The sequence below is a fragment of the Lynx canadensis genome, chromosome B2 (assembly GCF_007474595.2).
Source record: "Lynx canadensis isolate LIC74 chromosome B2, mLynCan4.pri.v2, whole genome shotgun sequence".
Classification (NCBI taxonomy): domain Eukaryota; kingdom Metazoa; phylum Chordata; class Mammalia; order Carnivora; family Felidae; genus Lynx; species Lynx canadensis.
This window is the reverse complement of record NC_044307.1, coordinates 68,843,377-68,861,422: the sequence shown is the minus strand read 5'-3', so window position 1 is coordinate 68,861,422 and position 18,046 is coordinate 68,843,377. Positions and strand designations below refer to the sequence as shown.

Genomic DNA, 18,046 nt, shown 5'->3' with positions numbered 1-18,046 from the left:
AACATCTATTTATACTCTAATAGAACTTGTTCTTACAATGAAGACTCAAAAGTACTGTGAAATTTTTAATTATTGAAGACTGAATTAATATGTTTTAGAAAATGTTTCAACTTTTTAAAAACATAAACATTTTCTGGTTAATCCTTATTTAAGCAAAAAAATCCAATTAAACAATGCTCTGACTCCAGTACTTCCAAATGTGAAATAAAAACTGTAAAACTTATACAGAGTAGTACACATTGTAAACTTCTAACAAGTAGAGAAACTGTGTACACACACACACACACACACACACATGCATACTATTACTGACACTCATATAATTCACGAATAATAAGAACTACTAAACACTTCAAAACATGCCTTGACTCCAACTATCCATATTCATCATGTTAAACTTTAAAATACAGGGGCGCCTGGGTGGCTCAGTCGGTTAAGCGTCCGACTTCAGCCAGGTCACGATCTCGCAGTCCGTGAGTTCGAGCCCCGCGTCAGGCTCTGGGCTGATGGCTCAGAGCCTGGAGCCTGCTTCCGATTCTGTGTCTCCCTCTCTCTCTGACCCTCCCCCGTTCATGCTCTGTCTCTCTCTGTCCCAAAAATAAATAAACGTTGAAAAGAAAAAAAAAAAATTTAAAATACAAATGTACTTACCTTGCCAGGCCTAAAAAATACTTTTGTTAACCCAAACTTGTAGTCAATTTCATTCAAGCCCAAAGCTTTAAAAAGAGCCTGAAAAATAAAAGTTCAAAAGTTAAATGCCAAATAGTAGTTAGCAAGAAAGACAGTTCATAGCTAAGAAATTTCAATTTAGGCAGTATTCGTACCTTGCAAAACAGTCTTGGATCTAATCTTGCAAGTTTATCTGGCATATACTTTTTATACATGTTGTAGAGTTCATGAAAGGAAGCTCGTGATGGGAAACCACCCTGCATTAAGTCCAAAACAGACACCATACCTAGATTCAAAAACAAACACAAATTACTGCCAATCTCTGCACCGAAGTCCAAAAATAACTTGTGAATGATCAATTTTATAAATTAATGTTTAGAAAGGGGCAATTTATACGAATCATCAGCAAAGAACTATTACATAGGGACTATCATGTCCATACTCAATATGTACCAACTCATCCACCACCTAAAACTATTGTAGCAAATTTCATCTAAAACCAGCAGGACTAATCATTTTCTGGGGCACAAACTACTAGTCTCTAGAAAGCTCAAATCTAGTTTGTATCTTTTTTCTGCTAAAAACCTATGCCACAATCAACAGTATAGGAGGTAAAGGCCTGCATTAATTCACTTTCTAAGTCCTGAGGTTAATTTTTTAAAAAGATTCCTAATAGAGTCTCTAAGAAGTAGCCCCCAAGTTCTCACTCAAGCTTATACAAGGCAAAAGAGAAAGAAAGGGGAGCTCAGTATTTCACTATAAAGATCCCTTTTCACTCACCTCTCAAAGAAGCTAGTCTATTGGGGTAAAGAGTCTATAGGAGTATCTATTTTCTTTTTTTTTTTTTTTTTTTTATATGAAGTTTATTGACAAATTGGTTTCCATACAACACCCAGTGCTCATCCCAAAAGGTGCCCTCCTCAATACCCATCACCCACCCGCCCCTCCCTCCCACCCCCCATCAACCCTCAGTTTGTTCTCAGTTTTTAACAGTCTCTTATGCTTTGGCTCTCTCCCACTCTAACGTCCTTTTTTTTTTTTTTTTTTTTACCTTCCCCTCCCCCATGGGTTCCTGTTAAGTTTCTCAGGATCCACATAAGAGTGAAACCATATGGTATCTGTCTTTCTCTGTATGGCTTATTTCACTTAGCATCACACTCTCCAGTTCCATCCACGTTGCTACAAAAGGCCATATTTCATTTTTTCTCATTGCCACGTAGTATTCCATTGTGTATATAAACCACAATTTCTTTATCCATTCATCAGTTGATGGACATTTAGGCTCTTTCCATAATTTGGCTATTGTTGAGAGTGCTGCTATGAACATTGGGGTACAAGTGCCCCTATGCATCAGTACTCCTGTATCCCTTGGGTAGATTCCTAGCAGTGCTATTGCTGGGTCATAGGGTAGGTCTATTTTTAATTTTCTGAGGAACCTCCACACTGCTTTCCAGAGCGGCTACACCAATTTGCATTCCCACCAACAGTGCAAGAGGGTTCCCGTTTCTCCACATCCTCTCCAGCATCTATAGTCTCCTGATTTGTTCATTTTGGCCACTCTGACTGGCGTGAGGTGATACCTCAGTGTGGTTTTGATTTGTATTTCCCTGATAAGGAGCGACGCTGAACATCTTTTCATGTGCCTGTTGGCCATCTGGATGTCTTCTTTAGAGAAGTGTCGATTCATGTTTTCTGCCCATTTCTTCACTGGGTTATTTGTTTTTCGGGTGTGGAGTTTGGTGAGCTCTTTATAGATTTTAGATACTAGCCCTTTGTCCGATATGTCATTTGCAAATATCTTTTCCCATTCCGTTGGTTGCCTTTTAGTTTTGTTGGTTGTTTCCTTTGCTGTGCAGAAGCTTTTTATCTTCATAAGGTCCCAGTAATTCACTTTTGCTTTTAATTCCCTTGCCTTTGGGGATGTGTCGAGTAAGAGATTGCTACGGCTAAGGTCAGAGAGGTCTTTTCCTGCTTTCTCCTCTAAGGTTCTGATGGTTTCCTGTCTCACATTTAGGTCCTTTATCCATTTTGAGTTTATTTTTGTAAATGGTGTGAGAAAGTGGTCTAGTTTCAACCTTCTGCATGTTGCTGTCCAGTTCTCCCAGCACCATTTGTTAAAGAGGCTGTCTTTTTTCCATTGGATGTTCTTTCCTGCTTTGTCAAAGATGAGTTGGCCATATGTTTGTGGGTCTAGTTCTGGGGTTTCTATTCTATTCCATTGGTCTGTGTGTCTGTTTTTGTGCCAATACCATGCTGTCTTGATGATGACAGCTTTGTAGTAGAGGCTGAAGTCTGGGATTGTGATGCCTCCTGCTTTGGTCTTCTTCTTCAAAATTCCTTTGGCTATTCGGGGCCTTTTGTGGTTCCATATGAATTTTAGGATTGCTTGTTCTGGTTTCGAGAAGAATGCTGGTGCAATTTTGATTGGGATTGCACTGAATGTGTAGATAGCTTTGGGTAGTATTGACATTTTGACAATATTTATTTTTCCAATCCATGAGCAGGGAATGTCTTTCCATTTCTTTAAATCTTCTTCAATTACCTTCATAAGCTTTCTATAGTTTTCAGCATACAGATCCTTTACATCTTTGGTTAGATTTATTCCTAGGTATTTTATGCTTCTTGGTGCAATTGTGAATGGGATCAGTTTCTTTATTTGTCTTTCTGTTGCTTCATTGTTAGTGTATAAGAATGCAACTGATTTCTGTACATTGATTTTGTATCCTGCAACTTTGCTGAATTTATGTATCAGTTCTAGCAGACTTTTGGTGGAGTCTATCGGATTTTCCATGTATAATATCATGTCATCTGCAAAAAGCGAAAGCTTGACTTCATCTTTGCCAATTTTGATGCCTTTGATTTCCTTTTGTTGTCTGATTGCTGATGCTAGAACTTCCAGCACTATGTTAAACAACAACGGTGAGAGTGGGCATCCCTGTCGTGTTCCTGATCTCAGGGAAAAAGCTCTCAGTTTTTCCCCGTTGAGGATGATGTTAGCTGTGGGCTTTTCATAAATGGCTTTTATGATCTTTAAGTATGTTCCTTCTATCCCGACTTTCTCAAGGGTTTTTATTAAGAAAGGGTGCTGGATTTTGTCAAAGGCCTTTTCTGCATCGATTGACAGGATCATATGGTTCTTCTCTTTTTTTTTGTTAATGTGATGTATCACGTTGATTGATTTGCGAATGTTGAACCAGCCCTGCATCCCAGGAATGAATCCCACTTGATCATGGTGAATAATTCTTTTTATATGCTGTTGAATTCGATTTGCTAGTATCTTATTGAGAATTTTGGCATCTATATTCATCAGGGATATTGGCCTGTAGTTCTCTTTTTTCACTGGGTCTCTGTCTGGTTTAGGAATCAAAGTAATACTGGCTTCATAGAATGAGTCTGGAAGTTTTCCTTCCCTTTCTATTTCTTGGAATAGCTTGAGAAGGATAGGTATTATCTCTGCTTTAAACGTCTGGTAGAACTCCCCTGGGAAGCCATCTGGTCCTGGACTCTTATTTGTTGGGAGATTTTTGATAACCGATTCAATTTCTTCGCTGGTTATGGGTCTGTTCAAGCTTTCTCTTTCCTCCTGATTGAGTTTTGGAAGAGTGTGGGTGTTCAGGAATTTGTCCATTTCTTCCAGGTTGTCCAATTTGTTGGCATATAATTTTTCATAGTATTCCCTGATAATTGTTTGTATCTCTGAGGGATTGGTTGTAATAATTCCATTTTCATTCATGATTTTATCTATTTGGGTCATCTCCCTTTTCTTTTTGAGAAGCCTGGCTAGAGGTTTGTCAATTTTGTTTATTTTTTCAAAAAACCAACTCTTGGTTTCGTTGATCTGCTCTACAGTTTTTTTAGATTCTATATTGTTTATTTCTGCTCTGATCTTTATTATTTCTCGTCTTCTGCTGGGTTTAGGCTGCCTTTGCTGTTCTGCTTCTATTTCCTTTAGGTGTGCTGTTAGATTTTGTTATTTGGGATTTTTCTTGTTTCTTGAGATAGGCCTGGATTGCAATGTATTTTCCTCTCAGGACTGCCTTCGCTGCGTCCCAAAGCGTTTGGATTGTTGTATTTTCATTTTCGTTTGTTTCCATATATTTTTTGATTTCTTCTCTAATTGCCTGGTTGACCCACTCATTCGTTAGTAGGGTGTTCTTTAACCTCCACGCTTTTGGAGGTTTTCCAGACTTTTTCCTGTGGTTGATTTCAAGCTTCATAGCATTGTGGTCTGAAAGTATGCATGGTATAATTTCAATTCTTGTAAACTTATGAAGGGCTGTTTTGTGACCCAGTATATGATCTATCTTGGAGAATGTTCCATGTGCACTCGAGAAGAAAGTATATTCTGTTGCTTTGGGATGCAGAGTTCTAAATATATCTGTCAAGTCCATCTGATCCAGTGTCTCATTCAGGGCCCTTGTTTCTTTATTGACCGTGTGTCTAGATGATCTATCCATTTCTGTAAGTGGGGTGTTAAAGTCCCCAGCAATTACCACATTCTTATCAATAAGGTTGCTTCTGTTTATGAGTAATTGTTTTATATATTTGGGGGCTCCGGTATTCGGCGCATAGACATTTATAATTGTTAGCTCTTCCTGATGGATAGACCCTGTAACTATTATATAATGTCCTTCTTCATCTCTTGTTACAGCCTTTAATTTAAAGTCTAGTTTGTCTGATATAAGTATGGCTACTCCAGCTTTCTTCTGGTTTCCAGTAGCATGATAAATAGTTCTCCATCCCCTCACTCTGAATCTAAAGGTGTCCTCATGTCTAAAATGAGTCTCTTGTAGACAGCAAATAGATGGGTCTTGTTTTTTTATCCATTCTGATACCCTATGTCTTTTGGTTGGCGCATTTAATCCATTTACATTCAGTGTTATTATAGAAAGATACGGGTTTAGAGTCACTGTGATGTCTGTATGTTTTATGCTTGTAGTGATGTCTCTGGTACTTTGTCTCACAGGGTCCCCCTTAGGATCTCTTGTAGGGCTGGTTTAGTGGTGACAAATTCCTTCAGTTTTTGTTTGTTTGGGAAGACCTTTATCTCTCCTTCTATTCTAAATGACAGACTTGCTGGATAAAGGATTCTCGGCTGCATATTTTTGCTGTCTAGCACCCTGAAAATCTCGTGCCAATTCTTTCTGGCCTGCCAAGTTTCAAAAGAGAGATCAGTCACGAGTCTTATAGGTCTCCCTTTATATGTGAGGGCACGTTTACCCCTTGCTGCTTTCAGAATTTTCTCTTTATCCTTGTATTTTGCCAGTTTCACTATGATATGTCGTGCAGAAGATCGATTCAAGTTACGTCTGAAGGGAGTTCTCTGTGCCTCTTGGATTTCAATGCCTTTTTCCTTCCCCAGTTCAGGGAAGTTCTCAGCTATTATTTCTTCAAGTACCCCTTCAGCAACTTTCCCTCTCTCTTCCTCCTCTGGAATACCAATTATGCGTATATTATTTCTTTTTAGTGTATCACTTAGTTCTCTAATTTTCCCCTCATACTCCTGGATTTTTTTATCTCTCTTTTTCTCAGCTTCCTCTTTTTCCATAACTTTATCTTCTAGTTCACCTATTCTCTCCTCTGCCTCTTCCATCCGAGCCGTGGTGGTTTGCATTTTGTTTTCCATTTCCTTTAAAGCGTTTTTCAGCTCCTCGTGACTGTTCCTTAGTCCCCTGATGTCTGTAGCAAGAGATTCTCTGCTGTCCTGTATGCTGTTTTCCAGCCCAGCGATTAATTTTATGACTATTATTCTAAATTCACTTTCTGTTATATTATTTAAATCCTTTTTGATCAGCTCATTAGCTGTTGTTATTTCCTGGAGATTCTTCTGAGGGGAATTCTTCCGCTTGGTCATTTTGGATAGTCCCTGGTGTGGTGAGGGCCTGCAGGGCACTTCCCTTGTGCTGTGGTGTATAACTGGAGTTGGTGGGCGGGGCCGCAGTCCGACCTGATGTCTGCCCCCAGCCCACCGCTGGGGCCACAGCCAGACTGGTGTGTGCCTTCTCTTCCCCTCTCCTAGGGGCGGGATTCACTGTGGGGTGGCGTGGCCCGTCTGGGCTACTTGCACACTGCCAGGCTTGTGATGCTGGGGATCTGGCGTATTAGCTGGGGTGGGAAGGCAAGGTGCACGGCGGCAGGGGGGGCAGGCTTACCTCGCTTCTCCTTAGGTGATCCACTTCAGGAGGGGCCCTGTGGCAGCCGGAGGGAGTCAGATCCGCTGCCGGAGGTTTGGCTCCGCAGAAGCACAGAGTTGGGTGTTCGCGTGGAGCGAGCAAGTTCCCTGGCAGGAACCGGTTCCCTTTGGGATTTTGGCTGGGGGATGGGCGGGGGAGATGGCGCTGGCGAGCGCCTTTGTTCCCCGCCAAACTGAGCTCTGTCGTCCGGGGGCTCCGCAGCTCACCCTCCCTTTGTCCTCCAGCCTTCCCGCTTTCCGAGCAGAGCTGTTAACTTATGACCTCCCAGACGCTAAGTCGCGCTTGCTGTCGGAACACAGTCCGTCAGGCCCCTCCGCTTTTGCAAGCCGGACTCGGGGGCTCTGCTTGGCCGGCGAGCCGCCCCTCCGCCCCGGCTCCCTCCCGCCAGTCCGTGGAGCGCACACCGCCTCGCCGCCCTTCCTACCCTCTTCCGTGGGCCTCTCGTCTGCACTTGGGTCCGGTGACTCTGTTTTGCTAATCCTCTGGCGGTTTTCTGGGTTATTTAGGCAGGTGTAGGTGGAATCTAAGTGATCAGCAGGACGCGCGGTGAGCCCAGCGTCCTCCTACGCCGCCATCTTCCCAGAATCCCGGAGTATCTATTTTCAATATAACTCTAGTACGTCTAATTTGAGCCTTGAGTCAGTGTGAAATTTTCACGTCAGAAAAGCATACGGTAGTCCGGGAAAGGTTCGACAATTGTAGATAATGCCAGGACTTTTATTTACAAAAAGGCCTGTATTTCACTCTCTGATACTTTCATATCAATGGAGATAATAAGATTATTCAACAAAGCATTAAGACAAATGGCTAGCCATTTAGAAAACAAATGTTAACACTGGACACCGGATCCCTCCTCACTCCTTATACCAAAATAAATTCCTGGTGGTCAAAAATTTAAATTGGCAAAATGAAACTACAAAATATATTTTTTTAATAAGTGGATTGTTATTTTAAAAATAATCTCCAGGAAAGATATCTTTTCTAGAGAGTCAGACTGAATTTTAACCTATCAGACTGGCAAAGGTATAAAACACCAATAGTACTCAAAGTTGACCAAGAGTACTCAAAGTGTAAGAAAACACACACATATACTACTGGTGGGAAAGTAAACCAGTGCAACAATTTTGGATGGCAATTTGGAAATATTTATCCCCTTGACTCAGTACTTTCTACTTCTACTTCTATGAATCTATCCTACAACTTGTCACACATGTGGACAAAAATGCACATTGAGAATGCACACATGTCCACTGGATCGCTGAAATAGGAAAAAATACAGAAATAACTTAAATATCAATGAATTAAATGATATTACAACCATATGGCAGAATATGGTGTATTAATTTAAAAGAATGGGCAAAGCTTTATTTTATTTTATTTTTTTTTAATTTTTTTTTTCAACGTTTATTTATTTTTGGGACAGAGAGAGACAGAGCATGAACGGGGGAGGGGCAGAGAGAGAGGGAGACACAGAATCGGAAACAGGCTCCAGGCTCTGAGCCATCAGCCCAGAGCCTGACGCGGGGCTCGAACTCACGGACCGCGAGATCGTGACCTGGCTGAAGTCGGCTGAAGTCGGACGCTTAACCGACTGCGCCACCCAGGCGCCCCAAAGCTTTATTTAACCAATACAAAAAATATACCCAAGACACAAAACTAAGTCATCACACCTGAGAAGACTTTTTAGTTATTATTATTGTGTACTATTTGATTTTTTCTTAGAGTCAACTATATAACTATTATAATTTTTAATACTAATTAACGAAGCACATAAAGGCAATCATTCCTAAGGAAAGAAATCTCTAAAACTAAATCTAGTTAGTTCTAGGCTCTAGTCAAGAAGTAAAGATTTGGCTAGTATTGTTACAATTCTTGCCCATGTAAGTACCCTTGGGAACGTACACATGTGCCACCTCTGAGTCCCCTAGCTTGCTCTGTAGCTGAAGACGACATATGAACTTACAAAAGTTCATTAAGAATTTCATGAAGCTTCGGGGAGCCTGGGAGGCTCGGTCGGTTGGGCACCTGACTTCGGCTCAGGTCATGATCTCACCGCTCAGGGGCTCAAGCCCCACGTCAGGCTCTGTGCTGAAAGCTCGGAGCCTGGAGCCTGCTTCCAGTTCTGTATCTCCCTCTCTCTCTGTCCCTCTCCCACTCATGCTCTCTTTCTCTCAAAAATAAATACACATTAAAAAAAAATTTTTTTTTTAAAAGAATTTCATGAAGCTTAACAAATTACCAAGCCTAGGGCTGCTTTCTCAGCACTTGAAGCTAATTTACTCTAAAGACCTTTCAACACTTTAAAAAAAAAAAAGTCACCAAACCAAGTACTCTTCCTTCTAGAAATGTGACTGGTGAAGGGCTTATTGGTGCAGTCTGGCTGGTTATATTCAGAATCCTCTTTGCTGCCACAGATAGGCAGCAGAGCCCCAAGGTTACAGAGGAAGAACACCTGCCTTCTCTTACCTTCCCCTACTTTGCCCTGGTGTTGGCTGATCAGAAGATAGTAACTTTAGTAAAAGAAGTCCTAAATCAATTAATTCTTCTTAAATCAGAAAAAAATAATGAAAACAGAAAGGCAATCTAGAATTCAAATCTTAAATGTCTTTATTTTACAAAGCTTCATAAGTATTTTTATTTCTACTGGTTATTGGGGTGTTTTGTTTTTTCATTTTCCTCATTACCTAGCCACATAATTAGAACCAGTTCTGTATCACTTTACTATTATTATTACTTTAAAAAAAAAGTCAAACTACTATGAATTGGTGTCATCTACTAAACTGCCAACACATCTTAGCATATTGAAATACACTGCCTAACTGAAAGATAAATCCTAGCTAAAGCATCTATAACCCCACACTCTACCAATTTAAAAGTCTATATAGCTAAATGTAAACATGCTTGACTTGCCAGGACACCGGATGCTCATTTAGGAAATAAATGATTTATTGTATTAGGCTAAACAAACCATGAAGAGAAATTTAAATGAGAAAGGAGTCAAACTCAAAATAAAAACTATCTGAAGAAAATATCACAAAAATACATCCATATGTATGAATATGGCAGACATGAATTATTTAACATTACAGTATTTGTTAAAATTATTAACAAAAAGTCTTCACATGTGCCAGACCGTGCATTTCATTCAACAAATATTTACTAAGTCTAGTATAAGCTCTGCACTGCTCAGAGGCTGGGATAAATGTGCAAGCCAAAACAGACACTGTTTCTGCCCTTGAGAGATTTATAGGTTAGAGAAAAAAATTACATGATTGCACAAATCTATATATAATTTATGGCTAAAATGAAGGTGCTCAGCACTCTTTACTCAGACCCCTCTTTCTGTTAAGGATATCAATAAAGGCTTTCACAAGGAAAGGACAATCAAGCGTAGAAATGAAAGATGAAGACAAAAGTCAGTCAAGAGCTTCTCAGAGGAAGCAGTATGTGCACAGGCTTTGTGACAGGAGGGAATATGGAGAACTTAAGGAACCAAACAAAGGCCAGCATGACTGGAGCACAGAGAGGAAAGAGAGAGTAGAGAGAGATGGAGCTAGGAACACATGGGCCAGACCTTTGGGGCCTCATAAGCTACTAGGATTTTACTCTTTCCCCTAATAATACTCAGAAGCCATTACAGCATTTTGAGCAGTAAAAAGATGTGATCAGACTTGAGTTGTAAAGCAACAATTCTGGATATATGTGAAGAACAGACGGAGCAGATGCAAGGAGAATACTTAGGAAGCTACAGCAAAAAGCCTGGTGAAAGATGGTGATAGCTTGGATTGGGAGTACTAAGACTCACTGTTTGCCAGCAGAGCAGATCTTAAATATTCTCACCACAAAAGAGAACTGGTAATTACGGGATCTGATGAGACTGTTAGCAAATGCTATGGGGATAATCATTTTATATACAGAAGTATATCTAATCAACATGTTGTACACCTTGCATTTACATTATAAGTCAGTTATATTTTGATAAATCTGGGGGGGGGGGACAAAGACTATTTAGGAGGTCACATCAGGCAGTGGGGACAGAGAATACATAACTATGCTGTGCAATATGGCACCCACTAGCTACATGGTTTGCAGTTGCACTAGCCACATGTGACTATTTAAATTTTTAAAAATTAAAATTAAATTTAAAAATCAGTACCTAAGTCATACTAGCCACATGTCAAGTGCTCAACAACCAGAGGCATCTACCATATTGCACAACACAGATATAAAATATTTCTATCAACATGGAAAGTTATATCAGACAGCACTGGGAAGAGTGAGAAAGAAACAGGCCTAAACCAAAGCGTGAAAAACTCTTAACAAACACTACCCAGAGAAAAGAAGACCCTGCAGAGGAGTTGAGAATTTCCAGAAAATTAAAAAGAAAAGCAGGGGAGCACCTGGGTGGCTCAGTCTGTTAAGTGTTAGACTTCAGTTCAGGTCATGAATTCGAGCTCCAAATCAGGCTCCCTGCTGTCAGCATGAAGCCTCCTTTAGATCCTCTGTCTCCCTCTCTCTATCTGCTCCTCTCCAGCTCTGTCTCTCTCTCTCTCTCAAAAATAAATAAATATTAAAAACAAAAAAAGAAAAAAAAGAAAATCAGCGACATGCTCTGATTCAGGAGCCAAGGAAAGGATACATTAATGGGCCCAATCAAGTCAAATGTCGATGTCCACTAAGATGAAGACTGAAAAAGGAATATCTGATTTAGGATCAGGGAAATCTCGGGTGACCTTATCAAGAATTATTTTGTTGTGGAGAGCCTGGGTGGCTTAGCTGGTTGGGCAGCTAACTCTTGATTTCAGCTCAGGTCATGATCTCATAGTTTGTGAGTTGGGGTCCCACATCAGGCTTCACAATGACAGCATGAAGCCTGCTTGGGGTTCTCTCTCTCCCTCTCTGCCCCTCCCTGCTCGTGTTCTTGCTCTCTCCCTCTCTCTCAAAAACAACTTGAAAAAAAGAAAAGGAAGTACTCTGTTGGACTGATCAAGGTGAAAGCTGAATTCTCTTGGGTTACAGAGTGAGTGGAAGGCATGAAACTGAGAAAGCAAAAATAGGCTATTCTTGGACAGAAAAGGACAAACTATAGAATAAACAGTGAGGCTAGAGATAAGGAAATAGCTAGAAGGGAATGTGGGTCAGAGGAAATTAAGGTTAAGACTCCACATGTTTAAATGGTAGTGAGAGAGACTACCTCAAAGGGAATGATTCAATACAAATAATCGATATTGAAGATTCAAAAGAAAGTAGGAAGGGATGATTCCAAAGAACTATAGTCTCAACTTGGAAGAGAGGCACTTCCACCTTCTTAGCAAAAGGGAAGGTTATGCAGGTAGGTAGCAGTGTTTGGTAGCACACAGTTGAAGCTTTCCATCTTCTAGTAAGAAGCTGAGGCTGTCTATTGGCAGAGATTCAGAGATCTGGAGAGAGCAGGGTGGGTTTGCCTAAAGCTTATACAATTGTAATTTAAGAAAAAAGTACAAAATTACAAAATACAAAAGAATATAAAAGCAGGTACAGGGCTTTCAAAGGAGCCCATCTAAATGAGGGACCCTGAAGCTTAAGTGACCCTAGCTTTATAATGAATCTGACTTTGAGAGGAGCAAAATAAGGAGTAAGAAAGACCAGAGAGCTTAAGGAAGTATCACAAATTTGGGATGGAGCAAAAGGCAAGTAGAGGACTCATGCCCTGGGAGACAGGAGGCGTAGCATGGGTGTGGAGAGAAGATGGGCATGCAGTACAGGAAAAACAGTGAGCCTTGTGCCTAAGACTTCTATGACTGAGCAAAGTTAGAAGGTGGCAGGTGAAAGGTGGAGAGTGATAGTTTAGCCAAATGCACAGAAGTTCTGCAGCAGCCAAGGGCGTTGTGTTTTCATTTTTTTGTAAGCAGTGGAGTGAGAGCAAGGACACCAAAACCCACCTCCTGACCCAGCTATTTAAGGAATGAGAAATGAACTACTGCCAGCTCGAGAAGGCCTGGGTGGCTCAGTCCATTAAGTGTCTGACTCTTGATTTTGGCTCAGGTCATAATCTCAAGTTTCATAAGGTCAAGCCCTGCTTCAGCTCAGCATGAAGCATGGAGCCTGCTTGGGATTCTCTCTAACTCTCCCTCACTCTCTGCTCCTCTCCCACTCATGCTCTCTCACTCTCTCAAAATAAATGAATAAACTTAAAAAAAAAAAAGAAAAACCTACTTAAGGCACATCTAGGTTTGCAGTTAAAGAGTTTTCATAAATTTTACTTCAATGCTGTAAAGTTGTTTTATTTCACAATAAACTATATCCCAATATGCTAAAATAACTTGCTAGCCATGCTTTTCTTATAATTTAAGGAAATAGAAAATAAAAATCTTACTGTACTTAAAAACAATCAAGATAGCTGTGACTGGTTTAAAAACATTCCCAATACACATGGATATAAATTATAAAAATATGAAAATACCTAGGAGTGCCTGGGTGGCTCAGTCGGTTGAGCCTACGACTTCGGCTCAGGTCATGATCTCACGGTCTGTGGGTTTGAGGCCCGCGTTGGGCTCTGTGCTGACAGCTCAGAGCCTGGAGCCTGCTTCAGATTCTGTGTCTCTCTCTCTCTCTCTCTAACCTTCCCCCGTTCATGCCCTGTCTCTCTGTCTCAAAAATAAATAAACATTAAAAAAAAATTTAAAAGGGGCGCCTGGGTGGCGCAGTCGGTTAAGCGTCCGACTTCAGCCAGGTCACGATCTCGCGGTCTGTGAGTTCGAGCCCCGTGTCGGGCTCTGGGCTGATGGCTCAGAGCCTGGAGCCTGTTTCCGATTCTGTGTCTCCCTCTCTCTCTGCCCTTCCCCCGTTCATGCTCTGTCTCTCTCTGTCCCAAAAATAAATAAACGTTGAAAAAAAAAAAAATTAAAAAAAAAAAAATTTAAAAATATATATATATGAAAATACCTGAACATTGAAGTTGAGACAAAATCTGGGCACCTTCAAAGTGGTGGCTTGTCATCTTTAAATTAGGTTTGATACAACGAATAAAGCTTGCACCCTAGGAGAATAAAGATACTTTTTAAGACAATACAATAAGCATTCTTATTTTTCTATTTCTATGAACCTCAGTAACTATCAAGCATGTTGCCATTAATATCTGAACCTCTTTTAAAATAATCACTAAAGAATCTAAAACTTGGGGCGCCTGGGTGGCGCAGTCGGTTAAGCGTCCGACTTCAGCCAGGTCACGATCTCGCGGTCTGGGAGTTCGAGCCCCACGTCAGGCTCTGGGCTGATGGCTCGGAGCCTGGAGCCTGTTTCCAATTCTGTGTCTCCCTCTCTCTCTGCCCCTCTCCCGTTCATGCTCTGTCTCTCTCTGTGCCAAAAATAAATAAACGTTGAAAAAATTAAAAAAAAAAAAAAAAAAAAAAAAAAAAAAAATCTAAAACTTAATTAGCATACTTTTAAAATTTCAAGCTTGGAATGAATTTCTGCATTATATACTAATGTTAGAAACATAGTACATTTTAGATTTGAGTACCAAAAACTGTGTTATTGTAAAAAGAAAAGTCTTTCATTGAAAAATATTTTAACATATTTAAATATAATACATTTTTCAGACTGACACATATATGATTTTATTCTACATTTAAGTATATTTATATGCTATATTTCTGTGGTAAGAAAATTTTCCTATAACAAGACAAAGTAATAAAATTATGCCTCTTAAAATTTAGACCAAAGTGGGGAAAAATAAGTCAACCTTTTTCATCATTCTGTAAGTCCCTAAGCTGCACCACTTCACATTTTAAAGTTCTGTTTGTTAAACAGCATTTTTTTAAAGCTTTTAAAGGTATTCATTTAGAATCAGTTATCGGATTACGTTGAATGAGGCACAAAGAATATGGATATGTGCACAATGAACCTGTTGAGTATTAAAGTGAATATACCAAACATCCAAATAACTGTTCCTTTTCAGAGCAGTCCCCTTAAAAAACTGAATAGTTATTTCAACAATGATGCTCACTGCAAACACTTTCAGAACACTTTTTGGAAGTATCTTCTTATAAATCACAAAAGTACTCTCATTATTTGCCCTGTATTTGGTGTAATCTATATTTGGGCCATAAAGATAAAGGTAAAATACCCTCCTCATCAGACTTGGTTTTTAAAGATGTTTAGTTCCTAAGAGATAAATATTTGCAAACAATAAGAATATCTGCTAATGCTTCCAAAAGCAAGTCTAACGATAAATTAAGCAATAACAGCATCAAAAGAATAAATATTTGGCTTTTCAAAATGACTACGTGAAAAGGAAGAATACCTGGTTAAGTTCCGTAGATCTGTTTAAAAAATAAGCCTCGCCTTGAATCATGCCCACATAACCCACATATCATACTTCTTTCTCTGGTAAATTTTCCATTAAAAACCAGAGTGAACTATTAAAATGTCTAGTTAATTAAAAAAGGGGGGATATTGCCTCTATAACAGGACATAAAAATGTTATGTCCATTTTTTCCATGACAACACTGTCAGGCTGGAGAATGTTACTACTAGAATGATAAAATGAAAATGAATTACATGCATTATCTTTAATCCTAAAAAATATATTTTCTTTCTCCACATAAATAACTAATTATTTTCACTTTTCTGAAACTACAGGATAATCTGAATTGAGTAACATTTGAGAGAATTCTGTACATTTATAAAATAATGTGACTTCCCATATATATTTGACTTTCTTCAGAACAAGCCTAACCAAAATGACAACCATTTAAAAAACTAATTTTTTTAATGAGGAAATTCAGTTTTAAATTAATTTCTAATTATTCTATGTTTACTCTGTTTATTTGAGTAATTACTAACAGTAATTTCAGAGGACTATTTAAAAACTGTGAATTTTTTAAAATTTTACTCACAGTACTTCGAAGTTTATCCAGAAGCAGATTTAACTGTGTCTGCAGAAGAAAGCAAATCACTTTACTATTTCAAAAAGCAAAAGTACACAATGTCATAAGTTACCATTAGCTCTCCAACATTAGCATAAAATAACATGCAATAACATCAACATACAACACAGTGCAACTTAACAACTGATACATAAATTCTTTTACAGTAACATGCAAAATATATGGCTAATATGATGACAAGGACAGTAACTTATACTAGTCATACAGAACTTGTATAATTAAAAGACTGAAAATTAGCAATGCTATAAAATATACACACATACTTGCAGGCGGGATGAATGAGGGAAAAGTGTACAGGCAACAAAGGAAGTACATGAAAATGCAGGGGATGCATTCCATAATAGATCAACAGAGCTGTACTTGAATATGTAGCAAGCTGGGTGCAGTTTCTGTCACACTCCATTGAAGAATGAAGACATACTTAAAATACACACTAATGGTATTAGAAATGTTTTATATAACACTTATCATAAATGAAATTGTCCTGCCTGGCTGTCAAAACCCTCTTGGCTATTTTAAAATATTTTACATTCCAATTATTTTTAAAAGCTTGGACAATTTTCTCAAAAACAACTTGACAATGTATACTACAAGTTACTCTATTTTCCTGTTTCTAATAATATTAACATTAAGTGACAGTAATTTACTCTGGTTTAATAATACATTAAAATCATGTTTTGCTTTACTTCTCTGCAAAGTAAATTATATAAAATTCTCATGTCAATTTTATACTAAGATGCTTATTATGCTACTTACAGAAGATAAATCCAGATGTTAATTCCTAAATTAACATTTTGGATCAATCCAATATGTTAATAATTATTATTTTTAATAATAGTCATTATTTAATAATAATATTTAATAATAGTTATTATTATTATTAATAGGTAGACTGTACTGAATACTTTCTATGAGTCAGGCACTGCTCAAAGATTTTCACAGGAATGATCAGGTTCAAACCACAAACAATTCAAATTAAGTATGTATTATCAGCCTCATTTTTCAGGTAAAAGCATTAAGGCCCAGAGGGATAAATTACTTGCCTATGATCATGGAATGAGTAACGGTAAAGCCAAGATTCCAACAGTTCATTCTCTTACACATGAAACTACAGTATACTTCAGACATCATAGGCTTAAGTTATAAAAATGGAGTAAATTTCTGATTGGATTAAAAAAAACACAGTCACACCCCACTTATCTGGTTGACTGAGTTCTGACAACTTTAATCAATCTGGACCACAAACAACTGAAAAGCAAGTACGAGAGGCACTAATTTGAAAAGAAAACAAATGTCACAAAGTCCATGCCTCTTAATCCATAGACTAAGCATGGTATTCTCCAAAAAACTGGAGATAAACTAATTCAGAAGAGAAGCAGCAAAAATAAACTTGAGAGAAGAGGGAAGACTGTCAATTATCAAGGAAGCAGTCAAGGACCATAAGGCATAAGGATAAACAGCTTTATGAAACTCATGCTCTATTTGTATTTTATTTTTAAGCATACAAATATTCATGTATGTAACAATAGAGTAAGACTTCCATCAAAGAGGATTGTTTTCTAAATCACTAACAGTAAAAGAGTTATGTTTCAAATAACCTGAAAATGTTACTTTTCAGCAGAGAATCTGTGGTTCTCAGAAATGATGGGTAACTGAAGTCTTACTGTAAATGCCAGCCTGTTTTCTTTTATTGCCTTACGTAACTTGAATTTAACAAGCTATTCTACTATATTTTAAATTAAGAATTAATATTAATACATCATTTCAAAGTATCTCAACACATTTTTGAAAGCTATTAGTAATATTACTCAGTTATAGTTTTTTAGCAGTTTAATGTGCAAAATACATCCTATTGAATGTAAGTAATATTTAGGCATTTCATATCTCAACATAAAAGAATACTTTAATTCAAAGAATTTTTTTTTAATTTTTTTTTTTTAATGTGTATTTATTTTTGAGAGAGAGAGACAGAGTGTGAGCAGGGGAGGGGCGGAGAAAGAGGGAGACACAGAATCGGAAGCAGCCTCCAGGCTCCGAGCCTGGACGCGGGGTTCGAACTCACAGACTGTGAGGTCATGACCTGAGCTGAAGTCGGACGCTTAACTGACTGAGCCACCCAGGCGCCCCCTTTAATTCAAAGAATTTTAAGAATGTTTTGTTTTTATTTATACTGTCTAAAATTTCAAGTATGTTCTTACAAGCAATACTACTATAATATTACATTATGCAAATAATAATATCCACTTCATATAG

At 38.5% G+C, this 18,046-nt stretch overlaps 1 protein-coding gene across 13 annotated transcripts in view; it reads right to left on the bottom strand.

Moving 5' to 3' along the window:
* MYO6 (myosin VI) overlaps positions 1-18,046 on the bottom strand; it is a 152,054-nt gene that overhangs the window by 27,233 nt on the left and 106,775 nt on the right. For all 13 annotated transcript variants that reach the window (XM_030315862.2, XM_030315864.2, XM_030315866.2 and 10 more), the window contains exons 19-22: positions 15,743-15,781; positions 13,788-13,881; positions 825-955; positions 652-729 (exon numbers count right to left, since the gene is read on the bottom strand). In XM_030315862.2, coding sequence (XP_030171722.1) covers positions 652-729; positions 825-955; positions 13,788-13,881; positions 15,743-15,781 — 342 coding nt within the window. The remainder of the gene's footprint in view (positions 1-651; positions 730-824; positions 956-13,787; positions 13,882-15,742; positions 15,782-18,046) is intronic.